This window comes from Rhinoderma darwinii, chromosome 6 (genome assembly GCF_050947455.1).
Source record: "Rhinoderma darwinii isolate aRhiDar2 chromosome 6, aRhiDar2.hap1, whole genome shotgun sequence".
Classification (NCBI taxonomy): Eukaryota; Metazoa; Chordata; class Amphibia; order Anura; family Rhinodermatidae; genus Rhinoderma; species Rhinoderma darwinii.
Window position 1 is genome coordinate 97643057 of NC_134692.1, and position 26089 is coordinate 97669145.

Below are 26089 nucleotides of genomic sequence, written 5' to 3' on the forward strand. Positions count from 1 at the left end.
ATCCGCACGACTGACGGGTTCAGTGACAGCCAGTCCTGCGTGTCTCTGAAACATAGAATTGAACTGTTAGGACATGGCCAGACATGGCGGAATTGGTCTGGAATTCCACTGCGGCCAGTCCGCTGCGGAAATCCGCAGCGGACATTTTCTCCATTGCTTTCCACTGCTTTTTAGTTGGGTTGGTGCACATGTTGTAGAATACTCCGCTGCGGACCATAGGCTGCGGTGCGTAATTTCGTGTCCGCAGCATACACTGGCTGTTGCGGACGTGTAGCGGACTTTTTTGCGGACTCATTGCGTAATTTCTCCATTGACTTCAATGGAGATTCAAAATTCCGCAATGAAATCCGCAGATGTTATGTGTGTTGCGTAGCGTATTGCTTTTACGAACATGATATTTCTTCATTCTGCCTGGACCTATGTATTTCTAGGTCTATAGCCAGACTGAGGGCCCATGCACACTAACTTAAAAATGCCCGTAATCACTGGCCGTTATTACGGCACGGGCAGGCCCATAGAAGTCAATGGGGCTCCCGTAATTACGGGTGACTACGTGTGTGCACCCGTAATTACAGGAGCGTTGCTAGGTGACGTCAGGAGATAGTCATTGTCCAGGGTGCTGAAAGAGTTAAACGATCGGCAGTAACTCTTTCAGCACCCTGGACAGTGACTTCCGATCACAATATAGATCAACCTGTAAAAAAATAAAAAAACTCCCTGTTTCTTCCTCCAGTCCGGCCTCCCGGGATGACGTTTCAGTCCATGTGACGGCTGCAGCCACTCACAGGCCTATCACAGGCTGCAGCGGTCACATGGACTGCCGCGTCATCCAGGGAGGTCGGGCTGGATGTCGAAAGAGGGACGCGTTACCGAGACAACGGCCTGGTAAGTATGAATTTCTTTTACTTTTACTAGGGAAAGGGCACTGATAGAGAGAAGGGAAGTACTCTTCACCTGAAGACGCAATGGCTAATCCGCATCAATTTCCTGCCCATTTTAGGCAGAGCCGCAACAGAATCTGCAACACAGATTATGTGCGCCATTGATGCGGACAGTGGCGGCAGAAACACGCCACGTCTGGTCATGCCCTAATAGATCAAATGTAAGTTCATAACTTAGATGTGATTGATAACACGTGAATCCTGCGTGTCAGAGACATGCAGGACCTGCTGACACTGAGCCCATCAGGTCCACGTGACTGATGGATTCAGGTCTTAGCAAACGATACAGATGCTCTGTATGAATAAAAAGTAATTAGAAAGTTGCACCAATCACACTGATACACTGTTTTTTTTTTTTTATTATTTTTTAAAGGTGTACATAGCCTTTAACCCCTTTCTAACATCCACCATATATATATCCGTGTATATATTGCTTCACTGAACACAAAGAAACTTGGCTCAGGACCTTCTTAAAGGCTATGTACACCTTTGAATTTTGTAATTTTTAAAAAAAATAAAAATAACAGAGACACGTAGGACCCGCTGTCACTGAACCCATCAGTCCCACTGACTCTCTATATAGTATACAAAGCAGCTGTATCTGAAAAAGTAAAAATCATTTGGAGTAAAAAGTAATTAGAAAGTTGCACCAATCACAATAATACACTGTTTTACTTCCAAATTTTTTTTTTCCAAATGTGTACATAGCCTTTAACTCCTTCCCGACATCCCCCGAATATGGAGCGGGCTCACAGGCTGAGCCCGCTCCATAGAACGAACGTGTCGGCTGTGTGTTACAGCCGACACTTCCGGATAATGAAAGGGATCTCTCTCAAGCGCGATCCTGTTAGTCTAACCCGTTAAATTACTAGAAACAGGGGGGCAACGTCCCCCGCTAACTTTGCAATGCCCCCCCAGCTACACGATAGCGGGGTGCAGTTGGTTGGCATGGCAGCCAGAGGGACTGTTTATCAGTTCTGCCATCTTTGTACTTCTATGAAGGGCTTCATAGGAGAGTGTTAGTATCACGATACATTGCAATACATTATATGCAGTATATCATGCAAGCGATCCAATGATCGCTGGTTCATGTCCCCTAGGGGGGCAAGTAAAAAACAGTAAAATTATGTTTTTTTTTTAATAAATACATTATATGCTACAATATGTCCACTACATTATATGGTACATGAAAATCTACAACTCATCCCGCAAAAAACAAGCCCTCATACGGCAATATTGATGGAAAAATAAAAAAGTTATGGCTTTTGGTAGGTGGGGGAGGAAAGAAGGATGTGACATAAGAACGTTTTTGTTATTTTTTTTAATATATGGCTAAGTTTGTTTGTTTGTTTGTTTGTTTCTCTCATAATTAATATAGTATCATACAAAGTTATGCAGCTGTCAGTACCAGCAGCCTGAGGTAATTGTTGACTACTGAATCATGTAACCTCGGTAATCAGAACAAGCAGAGTTTATTTATTTTCTATAATTTTTATTTTAACAAAATTCTTTTGTTGGGAAACATTGATTCATTCAGCGTATCTTGAAACTAATTACATTGCCGCATCTAATAATTCCAGACGTAAAAGGAAGAAATGTTCATTAAAAGATGATGTTGGTATAGCAGGAAAAGGAGTCACCACGGGCGCTGCTGCACTTCAATGGAACCAAAATGCTTGGAAGGTTCAGATCGTTGGTAATAATGTACGGAGGATTGTAAGAATAAATGGAATTTATTAATAATAGGACTTTTTCTCATTAAAAGATGAGAAATTTCACTGTGAAAATTGGGTTAAAATATTTGGCCCTAATATTGGCTCATACAAGATGTTTTTTGTGCATGTGCAATGGCACCTTGGAAGCTTGCACCTGAGGGAATCGAGTGAAAGAATTAACAGTCCTTGTTTGCTAAATGACTCTAGTAGGTCCATTTTACTAACAAATGAATATTTGCCTGAAGTTTCACTCTATCCATGATACAGTACATTATGCAATTTGAGAAAAACGGGAACAAGTACGGCGCTGCTTCACAAATGATGGTGCAAATACTGTAGAATGATGAAGTTTATTGAACAATCAAGGCTACGCGTTTCAATGTCGCACCGGCATCTTCCTCAGGCCATATGAACTACAGCATAAGCAACAGTGCTTTAAATAAGCCACGCGGTAAGAAAAAAACGCCAATGTGATCAAGGTCAAAGTGCATCAATGACGTAATCAAGAAGTAACAAGAAATAAAAGCATCAAGGTAAGTAAAAATCTTTAAAATTTCTAGGCGGCACGCCAAACACTCTCGCCCGACCCTGGGTTTCGCCGTTCCGGCTTCCTCTGGGGCATGCCCTAGGGGAAGCCGGAAGGGCGAAACCCAGGGTCGTGCGAGAGTGTTTGGCGTGCCGCCTAAAAATTTTAAAGATTTTTACTTACCTTGATGCTTTTATTTCTTGTTACTTCTTGATTACGTCATTGATGCACTTTGACCTTGATCACATTGGCGTTTTTTTCTTACCGTGTGGCTTATTTAAAACACTGTTGCTTATGCTGTAATTCATATGGCCTGAGGAAGATGCCGGTGCGGCATTGAAACGCGTAGCCTTGATTGTTTAATAAACTTCATCATTCTACAGTATTTGCACCATCATTTGTGAAGCAGCGCCGTACTTGTTCCCGTTTTTCTCAAATTGCATATTGCCTCATTGCGGTGGCCAATAGGCCTGACCGGTTGGGATTTCGGCTGCAGCACTCACTTCTATCCACAAGTTTAACTCGATTTATCTATGGCCCTGCGGTAAGCATTCAATTGTCATATACTGACTAATACTTCCGGGCTTACTCACACTATGTGGCGCCGTGTTTTTTCCTTTTTTTTCCTTTTATATCTCATGATACAGTACATGTCCATTTATATTGTAATAATCACGCTAATGTAATTTTGGTTATTAGTTTATGATTAGACTTAGGAATTTCCTTAAAGGCTTTGTACACCTTTGAAATAGACATTTTTGTTAGAAAAAAATATATATCAGTGTGTTTTGTGCAACTTTCTAATTAGGCTAGATTCACGCGAACGAGTGCAAACTCGGATGTGAAAAACTGAAGGTTTTTACATCTGAGTTGCACCCGTGCGGGTCCCATATTCACTGATCCCTCATAGACTTGAGTCTATTGAGGGATCCGTGAAAACGGAAGAAAATAGGACATGCTCTATTTTTCAACAGACCCTTCACACAGTCCGTTGAAACAATTTAAGTTCATTGTTCGTGTGACGACCGTTGTTTTAACAGCCGTCACACGGACGTATACTACGGTCGTCTAAATTCGGCCTTAGTTTTTATAAAAAATTATTTTTACTTTTTGAGATACAGCTGCTATGTGTTCTCTATACAGAGCAGCTGTATCGTGTGCTGAGTCCTGAATCCATCTGGTCAGCGGCACTGACATGTTCAGCGTCAGCAAGACCTTCATGTCTCTGTTATTTTTATTTAAAATTAAAAAAAAAAAATTATAATTCAAAGGTGTACGTAGCCTTTAAGAAGTTCCTGAGCCAAGTTTCTTTGTGTTCTGTCAAGTAACCAGATAGATAAAGGTATAAGTCCTGATCCATAAACATTAAAGCCACCCATCATATAGGAAACAGGGACCCTACTGTCTTGCAGCCCCTGAAACAAAGTGGGGAGGAATTTTCATAAATCGTTTGCAAACCAGTTGGGTCTATGTTACATTTCTGGACCCAAAGACTACATGCATACATTGCATAATTTGATGCGGAAAATCCGCACCAAAACCGCAGGTGTACACATGTAATTCCGCAGCTAAAACCGCACCTAATGCGTTCTTTTATGCGTTTTTAGGTGCAGTATTTTTTTAGATCCTCTTTCAATATTGAACCTTATATACTGTAATTGAACAAAAAATGTCTTCAGTCTGTATGCTTCTGATTATATTACTTTGGTCTATGGAATGTTATTTACTATTTTTTTACGTATGAAGATTTGCATCAGCTGGAGTTTGTAAGTAAAAAGGGTTAAAATTGATAGTTCGGTCTTTAGTTAACCCACAAGTGGTGAAACTATAGGGGTCGCAGTGGTCGCAATTGCGACTGGGCCCCGCACCACGTCAATGAAATGTTACTATAGTAACTGGGGCCTATGTAATAAACTACATGGCCCCTGTTACTATAGTAACTGACAGTACTTACCCCTCCTTCCGGATCGCAACGGAGATCCTGACGTCACAGCGCTGTGGACGTCACAACGCTATGCGCTGCGCACAACATCCCGACCCTGGATGGAGTCAGGACCTCCGCTGTGGCCGAAGAGTCGGGTAAGTTTAATATTACAGTCTGCTGAAGCTGATGGGTCGGGGTCCGACTCCCGGGGACCTCCGTCAATCAGCTGTTTTGAAGGGGGTGCAGCGTTCGTACGAGCGCTACTTCCCCTTCATTCCGGCTACTTTCTCACAATGTGAATCCCCGACACGGACGTATCAGTGATTTATAGTGTGAGCAAGTAAGAAAAATGGAGCACTGCACCCCCTTCAAAACAGCTGATTGGTGGGGGTCCCGTGGGGGTCCTGGAAGTCGGACCCTGACCCATCAGCTATTGATGGCATATCCTGAGGATAGGCCATCAATGTTTAGGGACTGGAGAACTCCTTTTAAGCCTACCATGTGGTAGGTTAGATACAGGGTCCCAGCAGACAGTAATCTTATACTGTATAAGATTACAGTCTACTGGACACTGTATCTAAGCATACAGGGTCCAACAAAACAGTATCACACATGCACATGGGCCCTGTATCTAAGCCTACCATATGTGTTATTCTGTGTTCACATCACCATTGCCCTTCCAGTCAACTGCGCTATTGATTCCGTCAAAACAACGGAACCCTGTCACAACGGTGACCAACGGAATTGACAACATTTCCGTCACCATTGAGATCGTTTGCCCTTCCGTTAAGGGGTTAAACTGACGGAAACCTCCGACGGAAGCCCTGAACGGAAGGGAAACGCTGATGTTAACAGGCCCTTTCTGTCGAGGGGTTACCGGATGGAAACCTCCGACGAAACCCCTCAACAGAAGGGCAGCGGTGATGTGAACAGGCCCTTACGAATGTTTTTTTTTTTTTGTGTTTGTGTTTTTTTACAGGTTCGGTCATTGTACTACGTCAGATTCGAGGACTACTTCGATTATGGCTTTTTTATTATCAATAAAAAGGTTAACAAGGGATGTGTGGGGGTTTTTTATTTCAATAAACCAATTTTTTCTAAGTCTTTGTATTTTTTTTACATTTTATCACTACCGCCTTAGTAATGCCCGCTGACTGATTGACAGCGTCCATTACTAAGGCGGGGCTTTGTGTTAGCCCGTTAAAAGGCTAACACTAACCCCCATTATTATCCTGGTACGGACCGCCACCAGGGGTGCCGGGAAGAGCCATGTACGATCCAGTAGCCGACCATCTGTTGTGATGGTCGAATACAATCCAGTACCCGACTATTTGTAGTGATGGTTGGGCACTGGGGCGGCCGCAGGCTGGTATTATTAGGCAGGGAAAGGCCAAAAACAGTGGCATTTCCCACCCTGGTAATGCTAGCCTTCTGCTGCTGTGTTGTATCTGGCTGGTTATGAAAAATGGGGGGACCCCACGTCGTTTAAAAAAATAATAATAATAATAATTAGAAAGAATGATGTAGGGTTCCCCCATTTTTATAACCAGCCAGATACAACATAGCAGCAGCAGGCTAGCATTACCAGGGTGGGAAAGGCCACTGTTTTTGGGCTTTCCCAGCCTAGTAATAACAACCTGCGGCCACGCCAGTGCCCCTCCATCACTACAGATGGTCAAGTACTGGATCGTACACGGCTCTTCCCGTTACCTCTGGTGTCAGTGGGTAACGGGGTTATAATGGGGGTTAGTGTTAGCCTCTTCATGTCTAACACTAAGCCCACCTTAGTAATGAACGTTGTCAATCAGCCAGCGGCTATTACTAAGACGGTAGTAATAAAGTTTAAAAGAATACAAAAAATATTTTATCGAAATAAAAATCCCACAAAACCCTCATTAACCATTTTATTGAGAATAAAAACACGCTGTTATCGAAGTAGCCCAACATCCAAACGTGTAAAAAAAGACAAACACACAAAAATAACTAGTAACACATAAAAAAGCAAAACAATATTTATACTTACCTTTCCTGGGTCCAGCGCTGGAGCCGCAATGTCAGCGAGCTGGGCCCTATATCTAAGCCCATCATGTGTGATACTGTCTGCTGAGCCACTGTATTTAATCCTACCCATAGCTATAGGATCGTAGTGCTATAGATATACTATCTCCTATATACACATATACATACACGCACACATTTTGTTTGGGGGTATATGTATTGGGGCTTTTTCCCCTGATGTTTTAAGACCTTAGTGATGCCCCTGGCAGCTAGTGCTGCATCGTTGGGTAACTTAGGAGACCCAGCGATGCAGCTGAAAGCTGCGGGCTGTCACGATGCGGGGTGTGGACCCACTGGGCCGTACCGCATAGCGGGGATGGCAGCTGGCCAAACCGGAAAGTACACAGTTCAATGGTTCAGCGAGAGTACCTGAGGCAATCATAGGCAGTGGCGAGGTGGACACGTCCAGAACCAGGCGGTGGGAAGTCGTTCGGTGAGGCGTAGCAGGGTAGCGTAGACTGTAGCACAGCACGGTAGGTAGCACAGCACGGCAATAGCACTAGGTAGCACGGAAACGGGATACGGAATACAGGAGCAAGGTACACTGGGAGGCTGGAAGACACTGGGAGACCATAAGCAAGACGAACAACGGGAAAACTAACAACGCTCTGGCAAATGGCAAGAGGGCAGAACCCTTTTTATAGCCCAGGGCATCCTGGGCCAGATTGCAGTTTTAGCAAAAATGCGCGCACTGGCCCTTTAAGGCCGTGCACGCGCAGGCGCGCGCACCCGCCGGAGACACTCGGAATCCGGAAGAGAGTGCCGGCGCCTGACTGGGGGATGACGCTGCAGGCAGGTAAGCTGTCCATGGCCACGGCCGTCGGGGTTAACGACCGATCGACGGGCCGTGGCCATAGACGTTACACGGGCCATCGGCCATGAGAAGTTTAGGGGGGGCCCAAGAAGAACCTTTGCATTGAGGCCCATGAGCCTTTAGCTACGCCCCTGCAACCCACTAACAATGTAACTTCGGTGGGTAACTATGTAATTTTAGTATTTTGCTCAAAGTGAATCTCAACCATTTATCATCATGTAATTTTTAAGTCCAACATTCTGCGCTGATTATTTCCTTAAGATATCTTTATAGTGGTTCAGAGCTCCATTTTCTTTTAAATAGAGCTCCAAACCTTCTGCATAGACCTATAATTAAAGGCTAATAAAACCTTTGATGCCGTCTTTTTCTTTTTTAAATCTGATGTAAGTGTTTGGGCACACTAAACATTTTTCTAATATAGTTTTATTATAAATTTTACTGGGTTTTAGCGCCCGAACTTCTATGTATCCACTATACATAGAAGTTGCATAATACAAATGTAAGAGGAAGCTGTCAGTCAGCTAGCAGTGGCTCGTGTATTTTTCTGACACAATCTAACCCTACGACCGATCAAATCTAGGATTACTAATTCTCAATGTGAATGTTCCCTTTTTTTTTTGCATGTCTATTATATCTTATATATCCATACTCGAACTGTCCATTCCAGCAAAAACTGCTGGTGTGATTTGGGCTGGTGTAGAGGTGTTTCTGACAACAAGTGTGCAAACGGTTTTCAATAACAACTAGCAGAATGTTGAATTCAATTATTATAGTGGCTGTAACTCAAGGTCAGTATACGATTAGTAAAGCAATGTATTTATGACGATTCTTAAAGTGTACCTCCAATTATAAACATCACAACAGTAATCCATTAGTCTTGTAAACCCTATACATTTTTCAAACTACTTTCAGCACCTGAAATCTGCATTTCTTTTATATACCTATTATTGTTCCCTGTCATAACAAGCAACCTGAAGTATAGTAAATGTTCAGTAAGTGCCCGTTGTCAAGCACTTTCCGTATTCAGCACTGTAAGGGCTTATTCACACGACCATAATATAGGTCTGTGCGACGGCCGTTAAAACAATGGCCATCACATAGACGCATGTATTTTAATGGGGACATTAACACGGCCATTCATTTAACAGACCATGTGAAGGGTTCATGGATAAATAGGACATGTCCTATTTTCTTCAGTTTTCATGGATCCCTCAATAGACTAAAGTCTATGAGTCAGTGAAATCCATTTTTCACCTCCGAGTTTGCACTCGGTCGTGTGAAACTAGCCTAAGACGCTGGATACGCATTCTCTCCTACTAGCAGTAGGAGGGAGGGTTATCTGCAAACTGCACGATCGCAAGACATTGGTAGAAGAGAAAAAGTTAAAAAAATAGCTCCAATCTGTAGAATTCATTACATAGATACTTACCATACTTTCTGCTCCAGCGATGTATAATTTCAGCTGCAGATCCTCCCTCTGTCTATCCTCAGGGCAACTCACCTCTGTGTTCAGTTGCCTTAGTTTACGTCATGACATAGAAATGCCCCCCGGCCCCATGCTACTCCATGATGCTGATTTTTGCACTGTATGGACCGGGCAGAAAAAGATAGTCCACAAAGAAAAAGTAAGACCAACAATATGGGCATCGTTCTCATTGTTAATTCATGCGGATGGTGTGTGATATCTGTTTTTTTATATGTGGTTTTAGGTACATAGATATATAAATCTACATAAAATAGTAAAATGATGTTCAATGTTGTACATATGTTTTAACATAAATCAGAAATATCAATTTCCATGATAAAAGAAATATATTCAATTTATATGCATGACCAGAAAATATGGATTGTTTACTAGGTTGTTCAGTGTGTTAAAATGCTAGGAGGCCACCTATTTTATGTTATTCATAAAAAAAATTAATAACAGTACATCAGAATTGACTGATAAGGAATGTAGTTAGTGCAGCGTCATAGGGGCTTATAAATAATGGTACCAACAGCACAAATATTCCAATTGTTTTAGTGCTTTACTTAGCTTTTTTTTGGTAAATACATTTAGAATTGATAATTGTATGTATGTATGTATGTATGTATGTATGTATGTAGTTTATATGCAGTATATAGAATTATTTGTATAGTAGAAACCACATAGGTAAAGAACCTGGTGTAAGAAGGAAAAGACGAAGGTTGGAAGACTTGATTATTATAATAGTACAGGTTATTAAAAAAAGGCAGATACTTTGTAGAGTGTACAATATGGCTCTGTGTGCACAGAGCCTATACTGTGGTACATGGAGTTCGTAGGGTTCTATATTAAAGGACCGGTATACACTCAATTTTCTGCCATATGGTGTCTCTGTGCGTCTTTTCACCATCAAGAAATGCTTCTAGGGGAGAATATCTGCATAATATGGCATATGATGTAATATTTTTTTCACACTAAATCATATATACGAAAAACAAAGAATATGGGAATTGTATGGTTGGGGGCAAGGATGCGCAAAGTTAAACATGTTGTAGACATGTTAGAGAAAAGCACTTGGCAAGAGGGTGGAAATAGTGGCATATTATATACATGCGTGAAATATACCATGTGTGGGAAAATATATGTTTGAAAGTTTATATCTCATGCAAGTTATTTATTGTTTTTTTTTTTTGCTATCTTGCTTCACATACAGTAGAGGAATGAACAATTAATAATAATCTAAAATGATGTCTGTGGTTGTTTGTCTTCTTTAATGTCCTCTTCACGTCTTTTATCTTTTCTTTCTTTCTTCGCTCTGCAGCAAGAAATATTATAATTTAAAAAAAAGAATTTAGCTGTTGTCACTCAAGCATTTCTGAATATTTTTTTCTCAACTAGTGAAGTAAAGGGAACAGGGAAAGTAGCAATCAATGAAACAAATAAATGTCAGTCACCAAAGTGTAGCTATACAAGAACACTGTGCTAAATGAAGTTTATTTATTGCGAAAAAATGCTGTAAAAAAAAAAAAAATCACATTTAATAAATGAAAAGTATTTGTTTTGACCTTTTGCTGGGTAGATAGATAAAAACAAAAAAAAGATAGATAGATAGATAGATAGATAGATAGATAGATAGATAGATAGATAGATAGATAGATAGATAGATAGATAGATAGATAGATAGATAGATAGATAATCAGAAACATAACATAGATAGATAAAAAATAAATAAAAAGAAGAGCAGCACCAAAAACATCAAAGGAATTTGGGTGCAAGCATCAAGACCTCGACCTCAGGTCCCACAATCAAATATAAAAAAAATAGGCAGCACTTGAAATAGGTTTTTATTCACCCATATAAATGCAACGTTTCAGCCTCCATTATGAGAAAGGTCCATTATGGGGGCTAAATATGTCACATTTATATGAGTGAATAAATAAATAAAAAAATCACTTGAAAACTATGTGGAGTGCTGCCTATTTTTTGGATATTAGATAGATTGATAAGAAAAAAAACAAATATAGAAATTACTGCAGTAAATATTTTAATACTTTGTGTGAAGTATTGTACTTCATATGTCAGAATAAAACTTGATTTGTAATCTACATTGCTCATGGAAAGGTTTTAGCCCTAGAAAATGCAGAATGCAATGGAAATTTACTTTACTAATAGTTTTAAAGTAACAATACCAGACTTACGGTTGAATAATGTTTCAGCTGCACAAATAACTGAGCAGAGAGTTGAATTGTGGATTATGAGTTTATTTTTTTATTCTTTTAAAGTATTACATTGAAGAAAAGGGAGGGGGCACAAGAGACTTTTTGTTTCCCTGCCAGTAATATTCACTTGAGTGGGACTGCAATACCAGACACAGCCCAAGTACAAGCATGGCGCTGTTTCTGGAAGAAATCAGTAATGTTTTTCTTATGTCATGCAACAACTTTTAAAGTTATCACAATGCATGAAAGAACACCAAAGAGTGAAGAGGCAATTGCATCATGCGGCAGTAGGTAGGAAACAATGTATTAAAATGTAGATATTCTCAATTTCTACCTTTCTAATCTTTCGAATATATCTTGTGTTAAAAATCGTGCTTTATGGAACAATAAAGACATTGATGGCATATTGCAAGTATATTTCATCAATGGCCAATCAGTATAGGTCTAACTGCTAACAATACCACGTCTTCTCCTGTGTTTTATTAACACTAGATATATAAGAAAATAAGAGAACTACATTCTCTTTGTTGGTCCGTTTGCATATAAAAATCGACATTTTACGAAGTTGCTTTTTTGGTGTATATGTTATTTGTGGGTGTTGCTAGTAACCACATCAAACAACTAACTTAACGCAATAGTACATGATGCTTTCATATCAAATGGGAAAAGTGGGAATGGGTCCCACCTTTCTATAATCTGTACCCTTTTTTTTGTTTGAAAAAAAAAATAACAACGAGAATAACGGAAGTGCCGAAACTATTGCATGACGGAAAATAACACTGCCTGACGGAACCCATTGACTTTAATGGGCTCCACCGGATTTCCATCAAGGATTCCGTCATTTTGCCTGACAAAATACCACTGCATTCTGCGCTATTTTGTCCGATAAAAATTCTGGCATTTGAAATGGGGGACCTTAACGGAGCCTCTGACACAGATGTGAACAGGGCCTTTAAGTGAATTTATTTATAATATTAATGTTACTTTTCAGTATTTACCCATTCTTCCTCCTCACAGCTGTGTATGGCACGTAAAATAGGAAAATTAGCAGCAACACTCCACATACTGAAGATAGCACAATCACTCCCACAGATATTGCATCAGCTATAAAATAAAAATAAAATAAACAAGCTATATAAACAACATGAAAATAAAAGGATTTCCAGGCATGCAATGACAAAAAATACAATACAATAAAAGTAAGGAAAAAAAAAAAGTACAAGTGAAAGGAAGGGACTTATCTTAAATTTACAGAAGTATAGATAGGCCAAATTACTGTACTCGAGTGCTTCTGGTAAAGGCCGAGAATACATATTTTTGGTAAATACAAAAGTGAGTTCTTTCTCCTTGGCGCAGATTTGAGACAGTTTGGTCACTTATATTTATAATATGTTTATTAGGTGCAGTATTAAAAAGGTTTTTCGGGGTTAGACTAACCCATTCCTGAGGTAAGTATATCATGTACATTACACACAATGTATTTGTTTATATATACACAGAGAAATAAGAACTGCCTAATTTGTGTTAAGGTAAGAGTTCAAAGGGTGGTTCTGAAGAACATTATCATCAATGCAAAAAAATATTTAAAAAGTCATCGATTTTTAAAGATTTTCTATAGTTTGTAGCAAGTTCTAGTTAAGAAAAGTACATTTCAATATAAATACTGGTATGAAATACAGTATATTGCATAAAATGTGTACGGTTAGAAGTAATATTAGAACAAACAAGCATATATTCCCATTAGTATGTGTAACTGTATTAGTCGGATATAATAGTTAATGCATAGGTTATATTTTGTAATTTATTAATTGTGGATTTGTGACAACCATGGCCGCGGACCGTCGGGATTACTCAACCCCAGACGGCCGATGACATGGCTCTTGCCGGGCCTTAATGGGACAGCGCACACCTGAATAGTATGTCAAATTAGCCCATGATCACCCTGGACTATAAGAAGGACCCTGCCCCTTCCTCCGTTGCCTGAGCGTTGTTGTGTTTACCCGTGTTAGTCTTGGCAAATGGTCCCTGAGTGTTTTCCAGTTCCCAGTGTTCCCATACCTGCTACCTGTATCCTGTATCCCGTGCTACCTTGTTCCTGTGCTATAGAGCGTTGGAGTCGTGTTGTACCATATACTACACCTGCTGTGTTACACCGCGCCTGATGTCTGCCTGCTGCCAAAGTCCCATCCGAGCCTAACCATTGCTACTGTCTGAATTACCACAGGTACCCTTATTCGAACTATAGACATTTACTTGGTATCCTCTTGGCCAGCTGCTATCCCGCTACGGTGGTACGACCCAGTGGGTCCACACACCCGTCGTGACAGGATTCATCTTATGACTACGGAAGCCTAGAGTGATATCGGTTTTGTGGTTGAGATAGAACTGTTTCAGACTACGGACGCCGAGATAGATTATTTTGAGGTTGTTTTGGTATTTTCATCTTAAGGAGGTCAGGAGACAAATCTACTGGTCAGCTTGCTTTCACTTCTGTGTGCTGTCTTGTGTAATTTATAATGTTGGTATATATAGCGTAGTAGTTCTATAGAATAAAGTGAAAAGTTGTACTCTAGATACATCTGCATTATATTCATTGGCATATTCTCATTTAAGCAATGTTATATTTTTATGTTCTTATCAGATTTCATTTGTGCTCCTGATTGATAAAATATAACTGAGGGGATAAAAAAACTAAATGGCACGTCATCAGTTTGTGGGGAGTGATATGCAGTGTTAGTTGGTTATTATATGTTGCATCTTTTAGCGCATATTTTAACGCAATAATGGAGGGTTGAACAGAAGAGAAGATACTATGCACATATAAAAGGGAGTGAATGATGGGTGTAAAAGAAAGTTTTTTGTGGACCAGAGTAGAGGTGATTATCTCAGGACAGGATTTGGGGCTCTTCAAAGTTGCCCATGAACAGATTAGCGTAAGATGGTACCACTTTCATGGCCATCACTGTCATGGACATCTGAAGGTATATTTGTTGACCAAAGCTAAAGTAATTGTTCTTTAAAATGAAACTTACTACCAGGAATTCTCTTTGGAACTAGTAATCAACACAGTTTACTCCTATATCATATTTGATGTTTGTAAGGATGTCAAGTCTGAGGTTAGGATGAGAAATTCTGGTTCCCAAGCTAGGGGTTTAAGTTCACTAATCAGTTGGCTGGAGTCTTTTAGATAGCTAGGTTCAAAAGGTACTCGAAAATTCACTCCTTACTGAATGCGCTCCTCCACAGGTGAGGATTATCAGCTATGTTCCCAATTTCGGAATGACCTCTCGTGGATGACGTTATAAACAATTTTACAGTATTTCTTAAAAAGACATGTGTACTTGAAACAGCATGAATCTCAATAGGTAGATCTAAAAGCTACACGTTTCGACCTAGTACTTAGGTCTTCATCAGGCTTAAGAAAAGACTTCAGAAAGCATTCTTTAAGTACTCACATGGGAACAAGCACTTCTGGGTCAAAAGTACAGGCGATAGTTCAGAATGGGAGTGGTTAGTTCCACAATCAGGAATTAGTCTATGTTAAAATCGATCTTATCCAGTAAAATGAAATATATATAAAGTATAAAACAATATTAAAACAATACGAAACCAATAAAAGGGCGCTTTACATTGAAACGTCCTATATACAATAATGAGTGATATTTTTCCTTTTTATGATATTGTATGGTCAAGCACTAAACTAATGTGATTTTGTGTTTATCTAGGTATTTCTCAAAGAGATCTCAAGGATATATGTCTATGGGGTTTGAAGTGTTCAGCTGCGGAACCCCGGTTTATTCAGTCAGTAACATTAGCGTCTGAAGTTTTTAAGAAATAAAGTCGTTTATAACGTCATCCACCGAGAGGTCATTCTGCAATTGGGAACGTAGCTGAAAATCCTCACCTGTGCAGGTGCGCCTTCAGTAAGGAGTGAATCCTTTTTTAGAGTATATTTGGAACTGTTTCTTTCATCGAACCACGCTGAACCCGGCTACCGGTGTCAACAGACTGCCAATACATGAAGCCTATGGACTCCACATGCTAGAAGTTTGTGTTGTGCCAACAACCATGCACAACCATAGAAGGTGAGTGTATTACCAAATACCCTCTCATTCACCTATGTTTGTGCTTTCTGTTTTTGAACCTACGTTATCACCTTAGAGGAGTGCCCTGTGTCTTTTTTCCTGTAGTTCTCCCACGATAGCTAGGTGTCACGGCTATGGGGTATGTGGACCCACTAGGACGCCCCGCCGTAGCAGAGTAGCTGCTGGCTAAACAATAGTCAATAACAGTCTCTAGAGTAGGAGGCAGCCGAAGCTTATAGGACACAGGGTTTATTCCTTGCAAGACCTCAAAAGGGCCGAGGAACTTGGGAGCAAATTTGTGATAAGGCATCTTGAGACTAATGTTTTTAGAAAATAGCCAAATCTTGATGGAAAACTGAGAAGGAACCCTTCTTTTACTATCGGCAAACCTCTTCATGCGATCAACCACCTGAAGGATCGTGGACCTGGTTGGCTGCCAGATGTGAAGGAAAGTCCCAAATGAAGAAATAGCTGCCGGCACTTGAGTCATGGCTGGCACTAGAAGAGGAACTCGTGGGTAGTGACTGTCCCGAGTGTTAAACACAGTTTCCCATTCATCACCCTGGCGGATACAGATCAGGTTATAGGCCCCGTGTAGATTCAGCTTAGTGAAAATCTTGGCTGCACGAATCATGTCAAAGAGCTTGGAGATAAGCGGCAAGGGGCACTTGTTTTTTACTGTGATTTGATTCACCCCACGGTAGTCAATGCATGGTCGAAGAGATCCATCCTTCTTTTCCACAAAGAAGAATCCAACTCCGGGTGGTGAAGTAGACTGCCTAATGAACCCCCTCTCTAGGTTCTCCTTGACATACTACGACATGGCCTGGGTTTCCAACGAGAAAGGACATCTGCCTCCTTTTTTGCAGAAGACCTCTGCGTAATGAGCATATTGCGGAGGCAGTCCAGAGAGCGATTGGGGCAGAGGAGAAACAACAGACAGCGTCAGACAGCGGAGGGGAATCAACAGACAGTGGCAGATAGCGGTGAAGACATCAGGGTCCCCATTGGAGGAGAATTTAGTAGCCGAAGAAGATTCGCCTAAAGTTGTCTCTCCAATCAACCCAAGATGCTGGAGATTTACCGGCATCAGAGGGCATTGGCACACAAAATGTCCCTTGTGACCACAGTACAGACACAATCCAGTAGAACATCTGCATTGCTGCTATTGGTTGGACAATCTGAGTCTGTCTATTAGCACGGGCTCCACCAATGATACAACAGGAGAAGGCAGAAGAGGTTTTTGAAACTTTGGTGCCAATTGATAAGATCTCTTCTCCTGGCGAACTTCACAAGTGCGCTCTTGGATCCTCATATCGATCTGGATTGCTAGCTGTCCCAAAAGCCCAACCCAGACAGTTTATCCGCAGAGGTGGCATACGTTTTCTCTACAGAAAGTATTCCCCTACATCAGTTTGACATCTTGACAGCTTTTAGAGACCTGCAGAAGACTTATCAAAGATATGTACGGTCATGTTGGGAGATAGCGAGTTTACAGACGTCTATCGAACAATAAATCGTGTATAGGGGCCTGCGTATTAATTTGACTCCCAACTCCTTCCGTGGAGATGCTGAATTTGTAAAAGGGTGGGAGGAACTTCTGACATCCAACTCCCTGCGTATGCTTAGTTACATTCTGGAGTTTGAAAAAAGAGACTTTGACAAAGTTAGTGTACAGCTAGAGAAGGAGATTACTGATATACGAACATTTAGTGCATTGCCAGAATTTGCAAATTGTGAAAGCAAATTACAAAACAATATCATAAAACTACAGGGTGAGATTAAAGAAAGGAAACATCGCAAGTATATTAGGGATAAAAGGGATTTTGACATTGGTCAAGCCTATACCTACAAAACTCGCTCATACCCTGTATCTAGACAAACAGCACGCACTACCGATTTTTCAGAATCTGACATCTCGGGCACAGACGAGTACACTAGCTCAAAAATTGGAACCAAACAAAAAATTAGGAACACCAAATTTAGTTCCTCTAAGAGAACTCCAACCCAAGCGAAGTCAGTCCCAACATGTCAAACCACTTTGGTAACCCAGTCTGGTGCTGGGTCCAGTGCCTTGTCTGTATCTCCCTTTGTACCCACAACTTCAAGTATACCATCGACCCCTCGTCCGAATACCAGACAGCTAATCAATACAGGCACTGCAAGTGCTCCCCCGTTAAATAGGTTCCCTTTTTTAGGACCACCGAACCTACACTGGGGTCTGAAACAATGACACCAATAATTAGACCACTTACCAATGGGGGGGATGATATGCAAATTTGCAATATTTCATCTATCCCATTGAGTTTACGCCATGAGACTCTTTTGCGTAGGGGCCTGTCTTACAATCCAGTCCCTACCTTTGACGAATTTAATTGGGCCCGTAAATTGGCCTTGGGCAAATATTTTAAGAACAATGTCATTGGAGATAATAGTATCAGCAGGATGGAAAATAGGACCTTACACGACCTTGAGACATTATTGCTTGAAAACGAGGATGGCAGTACCACTGCAGAGGGCCCCTTTTCATCTCTGAAACCTAAATCTAGACTTACCCCCCCTTTTTCCCCAGTACGCTCACATAGATATTTTCGTAAAGATGGTGAGTGCAGATTTAAAGAGACTGAGACCGAATAGAGAGAATAACCCCAGTAATTTGGATAAGACAGAAAGAATGGCACTTGAGGACTTATGTCAAAATGAACAACTTGTTATCAAACCTTCTGACAAGGGTGGTAACATTGTTGTAATGGATGAGAAGGACTACGTCCATATGGTGCATAGGCTGTTGGACGATAGGACCACCTATGTAATTTTGGAAAAAAATCCTACAGATAATTATCTAACTGAACTCAATGCCATCCTTGTTGAAGCAAAGTTACATAACATCATTACTAAAGACGAGTTTAAATCCATGTTCATCTCTAGTCCCACAATCCCTACTTTGTATGCGCTCCCCAAGATACATAAGACCTCTCGCCCTGTCCCTGGCAGGCCTATTGTATCAGGAAATGATAGCCTCACTCAAGGCATCAGCTTATATGTAGATGAGGTGCTCTCATCATTTGTTACCTCATTACCGTCATATCTCAAAGATACTAAAGACACTATCACCAGGATCCAGGACATCCAGGTCAATTCATCTACTTTGATTGCCAGTATAGACGTAGAGTCCTTATATACAAGTATACAACATGAGATGGGTATCACTGTAGTCACTCATTTTTTGAGCACTAGGGGTACACAATTTCATATGCACAATAATTTCGTTCTGTCACTTCTACGGTTTCTTTTGACCCACAATTACTTTATCTTTGACAAGAAATTTTATCATCAGATAAAAGGCACGGCAATGGGAACAGCATGTGCACCTACTTATGCCAATTTATTTTTGGGGTGGTGGGAAGATACAATAGTTTTTTCAGATGATTTACTTTGCTACACGTGTCACATATTATTCTGGGGTCGTTATATAGACGACATATTGATTCTTTGGGAGGGAGACTCCACCACCTTCTTGGACTTCATGTCTGTACTGAACTCTAACGCTATTGGCATGAAATTCACACATGAAATTCATCGTGCAGAAATTGTATATTTGGACCTTCGGATTTCCCTGGATCCTGATGGTAGTGTCCAGACTAAGGTTAGTCGCAAACCCACAGCTATCAACAGTCTTCTCCATTGGGAGAGTCATCATCCCCCGGCGTTGAAAAGGGGTATCCCAGTGGGTCAGTATCTAAGAGCAAGAAGGAACTGCTCAGATGAAGCATTCTTTGAGACTGAATATGATGGTTTATTTAAAAAATTTGTAGCTAGAGGTTATCCGAAAAAACATCTACATAGGGCCTATGCTGGCAGGGCGACAAAAAGGCAGGATCTTCTTTGTGAATCTACATCTGTCAGAAATGTCAATTCTATAGAACCCACCTCTGTCATCAGATGCATCGGTACTTACGATGCATGTTCCTCCCAAGTCAGAAAGATCTTAGAAAAACACTGGCCTATTTTAAGGGCAGATCCTGATCTACGTGATCGGATCTCTCCCATTCCCAGTGTAACGTATAGAAGAGGGAAGAATTTACGGGAATATTTAGTCCATAGCCATTATTCAAAACCGTCACCTACCTCCAAATGCTGGCTCAGAACAACAATTACGGGCTCACATCCTGTCACCAAAAGTTTTTGTAATTTTTCTGATGGTAAGACTTATCAGATAAAACAATTTATGAACTGCCAGAGTAGCGGTTTGGTATATGCGGCACAATGTCCATGTCCGAAACTGTACGTAGAAAAAACGTTCTCTCCATGGTGGTGATACTCGGGTATTGAAATTTTGGGGTATATCTTTGGTCAGGATGGGCCCACGTTCAGGCAACCTTGATCGTAAATTATTGCAGGAAGAGGCCAGATGGATCTATCGCCATAAAACTTTGAGTCCTGCTGGACTCAATGAGGGCTTCAACTTTGCAGCTTTTTTTTAATGAATATACTTTCCATGATTCTAAAAATTACTACTTACCACAAAAAAATCGGATAATATGCATGTGTAAATACGCATGCAGGCTGCCTCGTTGGGCCAGCCATTATATTATACTTACATATTAAATCTATTGGAGCGGTTAGTGAACTATTGCACACGTTCCCGTTTGAATGACCATTATAAATCCTTTATTCTCTTGAGACAGCATGACAGAGTAGTTCTGACTACCCTAAGTCTTTTATTATACATTGAAATAGCGCGCCATGCAGATATATATATTTGTGTTCATGTACAGTATTGACTTTTTGCCACCTTCCTTTGACAATGGTGTCCATCTGCTGTCACGTCCCCAAGAACGGACTCATGCACCTATGAGTAGATACAGTGCAATTGAACACGGGGGACGGACACTAGTCCTAGCCCCACCGTGATGCCTCCCATGTTTGTCAGAGGGGATGGGTGGTTGTGTCCCTCCCCTCTACGTATTTGACTTATCGAAAAATGTCAATAAACTTTGCACACTTGTGCAGTAAATATCTGGCCGCCTAATTTATATAGTGCTGATAGATATAAACAATATATAACGTGTTGTAAATATGATCTATGATTAAATCTGACATGGGGGAATGCATGGGGGTCGTACATATGTTACGGTTCGAACGTTAGTCCCTCTTAATTGGCTGCCTCTGGCGTCCGTCTCAGAGGGGGTGGGAATTATGTCTCTCCCCTCTGTGTATCATTGGACGGAGGCGTAGTGCTCCTCTCATTGGTCTTCGGTAAATGCAATTGCACACGGGGGGCGGACACTAGTCCTAGCCCCACCGTGATGCCTTCTATGTTTGTCAGAGGGGATGGGTGGTTGTGTCCCTCCCCTCTACGTATTTGACTTATCAAAAAATTTCAATAAACTTTGCACACTTGTGCAGTAAATATCTGGCCGCCTAATTTATATAGTGCTGATAGATATAAACAATATATAACGTGTTGTAAATACGATCTATGATTAAATTTGACATAGGGGAATGCACGGGGGTCGTACATATGTTACGGTTCTAACGTTAGTCCCTCTTAATTGGCTGCCTCTGGCGTCCGTCTCAGAGGGGGTGGGAATTATGTCTCTCCCCTCTGTGTATCATTGGACGGAGGCGCAGTGCTCCTCTCATTGGTATTCGGTAAATGCAATTGCACACGGGGGGCGGACACTAGTCCTAGCCCCACCGTGATGCCTCCTATGTTTGTCAGAGGGGATGGGTGGCTGTGTCTCTCCCCTTTACGTATTTGACCCATCGAAGGGTCTCAATGAATCTAGCACATTTGTGCAGTAAAAACCTGGCCGCCTATCCTATATGGTGCTGCTAGACATAAACAATATATAACGTATTGTAAATACGATCTGTGATGAAGTCTGACATGGGGGAATGCACGGGGGGCGGACACATGTTGCGGCTCTGCCGTTGGTCCCTCTTGATTGGCTGCCTCTGGCGTCCGTCAGAGGGGGTGGGAACTATGTCTCTCCCCTCTGTGTAACATTTGACAGAGGAGTAATGCTCCTCTCATTGGTCTTCGGTGGTAGGTCACCGATTGGCCTACTGTGATGTCGATCAGGCCTCATGCACACGACCGTATTTTTTCACACCCGTAAATACTGGCGTAAATACGGGTCCGGTGTCACACGTATTCCACCCGTTTTGCACCAGTATTTACGAACCCGTGCTCGTAAATATGGGTCCGGTGTCACACGTATTCCACCCGTATTTACGAGCACGTTTTTGGCAGCAAAATAGCACTGCACTAATCGGCAGCCCCTTCTCTCTATCAGTGCAGGATAGAGAGAAGGGACAGCCTTTTCTGTAATAAAAGTTAAAGAAATTCATACTTACCCGGCCGTTGTCTTGGTGACGCGTCCCTCTCTTCACATCCAGCCCGACATCCCTGGATGACGCGGCAGTCCATGTGACCGCTGCAGCCTGTGATTGACCTGTGATTGGCTGCAGCGGTCACATGGCCTGAAACGTCATCCAGGACGTCGGCCCGGATGTCGAGAGGGACGCGTCACCAAGGCAACGGGCGGGAGACCGGACTGGAGGAAGCAGGAAGTTGTCGGTAAGTATGAACGTCTTTTATTTTTATTTTTTACAGGATAGGGGATACATGTCTTTTGTTTATGGCAGAGCGGGGAGATACCTCCCCGCTCTGCCATAGTTTTCATTGTAGTCCCGGCGGTAGTTACGCCACTGGGCTGTGGCCTGCAGACCGGGTAGTCCCCTGACCTCGCCTCACCTCGCAACGCTCCCGTAATCACGGGTGAACACACGCAGCCACCCATGATTACGGGAGCCCCATAGACTTCTATGGGATGCCCGTGCCGTTATTACGGCATGAAATAGGGCATGTTCTATCTTTTTTAACGGCACGGGTACCTTCCCGTGAGCAAACGGGAAGGTACCCGTGGCTAACAGAAGCCTATGAGCCCGTTATTGCGGGTCGTAATAACGACCCACAATAACGGGTGTTTTTACGGTCGTGTGCATGAGGCCTTGAAGTCTATGGGGCTCCCGTAATCATGGGTGGCTGCGTGTGTTCACCCGTGATTACGGGAGCGTTGCGAGGTGAGACGAGGTCAGGGGACTACCCGGTCTGCAGGCCACAGCCCAGTGGCGTAACTACCGCCGGGACTACAATGAAAACTATGGCAGAGCGGGGAGGTATCTCCCCGCTCTGCCATAAACAAAAGACATGTATCCCCTATCCTGTAAAAAATAAAAATAAAAGACGTTCATACTTACCGACAACTTCCTGCTTCTCCAGTCCGGTCTCCCGCCCGTTGCCTTGGTGACGCGTCCCTCTCGACATCCGGGCCGACGTCCTGGATGACGTTTCAGGCCATGTGACCGCTGCAGCCAATCACAGGTCAATCACAGGCTGCAGCGGTCACATGGACTGCCGCGTCATCCAGGGATGTCGGGCTGGATGTGAAGAGAGGGACGCGTCACCAAGACAACGGCCGGGTAAGTATGAATTTCTTTAACTTTTATTACAGAAAAGGCTGTCCCTTCTCTCTATCCTGCACTGATAGAGAGAAGGGGCTGCCGATTAGTGCAGTGCTATTTTGCTGCCAAAAACGTGCTCGTAAATACGGGTGGAATACGTGTGACACCGGACCCATATTTACGAGCACGGGTTCGTAAATACTGGTGCAAAACGGGTGGAATACGTGTGACACCGGACCCGTATTTACGCCAGTATTTACGGGTGTGAAAAAATACGGTCGTGTGCATGAGGCCTTAGGCCATCTTGGGGGCCTGGCCACAATGATGGCATACAATTGGTTGGCATGATTTTTAAGCTGCTCTTCCCGGACAGCTTAAAATAGCCCAGTATTTTTGGCGCAATGTCATTAAAGAGGCTCTGTCACCAGATTATAAGTGCCCTATCTCCTACATAATCTAATCGGCGCTGGAATGTAGATAACAACAGTGGTTTTTATTTTGAAAAACGATCATTTTTGAGCAAGTTATGAGCAATTTTAGATTTCGTTTCTTAATGCCCAACTGGGCGTGTTTTTACTTTTGACCAAGTGGGTGTTGTAAAGAAGTGTATGAGGCTGACCAATCAGTGACCAATCAGTGACATACACTTCTCATTGTTCCAGCCCAGCTTCTTTCACTGCACAATCTCACTGTGGATCATGCTGTGGATCATGCTGGGCTGGAACAATGAGAAGTGCAGGACACTGATTGGTCACTGATTGGTCAGCCTCATACACTTCTTTACAACACCCACTTGGTCAAAAGTAAAAACACGCCCAGTTGGGCATTAAGAAACGAAATCTAAAATTGCTCATAACTGGCTAAAAAATGATCGTTTTTCAAAATAAAAACCACTGCTGTTATCTACATTCCAGCACCAATCAGATTATGTAGGAGATAGGGCACTTATAATCTGATGACAGAGCCTCTTTAAGCCCCTGAACCCCTGAGGACGCTGTATAGCACAGCAAAACATGTCGGGGGGGCTCTGATACTACCAATTTTTAATCTAATATGTGCCTCCGTTGCTCTCCACATATGTTAGGTGTTTGACTCGCTGGTCTGCAGCCACGAGCAACACTGAATACAATATACACACGTGGTTTAATGTGCACAGTCAGTTCTAACCTAAACGGAGGTGATGTTATTCATTTTAATCAATCAGTGTAGTCAGTCTTTTGCTCTATAGTGGCACAATAAAACGTATTTATTTTTTTGTTCATTTATCTAGTTATTGGCAGTTGGATTTAAAGGAATTATTCTGCTGGTAGCAGTTTTTTGTAAATATATTGTCCTTGATTCCTACCAACTGCTGGGGTCTTTTTCTCTTATGTGCTAGCAGCATCAAGGCATCCAAAATAGAGGGAAGCTCACGAGCCGTTAGTTCATCTTTCATATGTGGAGCTAGTTCCTGCCAGAATTTGCTACCAGAACCTCATTATTCCAAACCAGCTTCACTGCCAGTGTGCGGAAGGAGATGGCGTACTCCCCTACAGTGGATTCCCCTTGATTGAGAGTCAGCAGTGAGGCAGCTGCAGAGGATGTTCTACCCAGTTCCCCGGACACTGTATGGAAAGTCTCAAAAAACAATGGCAGATCAGAGAATTCCGAACCCTCTCGTTCCAAGATGGGGTTTGCCCATGCCAGGACTTTGCTAGAGAGGAGAGAAATAACAAAAGGGACCTTGGCCTCATTAGAGCGAAAAAGATGGGCACGTAACTTTAAGTGGATCGTACACTGGTTAATTAAACTTCTACAGGTCGTAGCGAGGAGGTAGAGGCAACAAGATTGCAGACCCAGGACAGGCAGGAGGGATAGCAGGAAGTGGAGCAGAGGTAGTAGCCAGAGGCAGAACAGAAGGACAATCCAAACAGTTAATGACGGAGTTTACAGCCTGTAGGAGCTGAACTTGCATCAGCTGGATCGCTGTTTTAGCTTGACCAGCAGGATCCATGGCCTGAGCGTACGGTCACAGCTATGGGGTATGTGGACCCTCTAGGCCACTCTGCAGCTTGCCAAACAATAGTCAATAACACTTTCTAGGACAAGAGTACCTGGATAGATGATTTGGCAGACACTCGGTATAGCAGACACGTGGCATAGCACACATGTGGCATAGCAGACACTTGGCACTGATGACAGTTGGCACAGATGACACTTGGTACAAATGACACTTGGTTTCGAACTGGAACAAACACAATTACTGGATATGGGATATAGGGTACGGGAACACAGAATACAACTAAGGGATCATTTGCAATAACGACCATGGGCAGACACAACAACTCTCAGGCAACTAGAGGAAGGCCTAAGCATGTGACGGCGACTCTGGGGAGGGAGACACCGGTATTTAGAGAGTGTCCTGCGGTCGCCAGTAAGTAGGACGTGCCGGCGGTCAGTGACCGCAAGCACAACACTAGGTAGAGAGGTGAAATATATTTGTAAGAAGAGGTCAAGGTAGTGAGAGAGGTTGCAAGTGACTAAATTTATTCCTGATATAATGGGGTGGCCCGGGGGATCCATAAGGGATTTATGATTTTTTGGAAGGTGATAGAAGTAGAGTCTGGATGGGTGTGTGAGTAGGAAATTATTTTCCTCTTTGTGAGGATAGATTTGATATAAGCTCGATTTATATGGTTTTGGTATGACTATTCTATTGTTTGAAATGGATTTGTGGAACACGAGCGATAGTATTATTAATCAGATAGAATGTTTGCAGATTCATTTGAGTTATCGCAACGATCTTGGATTATTTGGATTACTCCTTCTTAAAATAATTATTGAACTAGGTACCAGGATGCTAATGAAGTGGTGCTGTTCATAAAAAACA

General features: G+C 42.2%; 1 protein-coding gene across 1 annotated transcript in view; it reads right to left on the reverse strand.

The window, feature by feature from the left end:
• Positions 1 to 10682: 10682 nt before the first annotated feature.
• LOC142656614 (ectonucleotide pyrophosphatase/phosphodiesterase family member 7-like) overlaps positions 10683 to 26089 on the reverse strand; it is an 82109-nt gene continuing 66702 nt past the window's right edge. The window contains exons 5-6 of the mRNA XM_075831540.1: positions 12661 to 12766; positions 10683 to 10758 (exon numbers count right to left, since the gene is read on the reverse strand). Of these exons, the coding sequence (XP_075687655.1) occupies positions 10683 to 10758; positions 12661 to 12766 (182 nt within the window). The remainder of the gene's footprint in view (positions 10759 to 12660; positions 12767 to 26089) is intronic.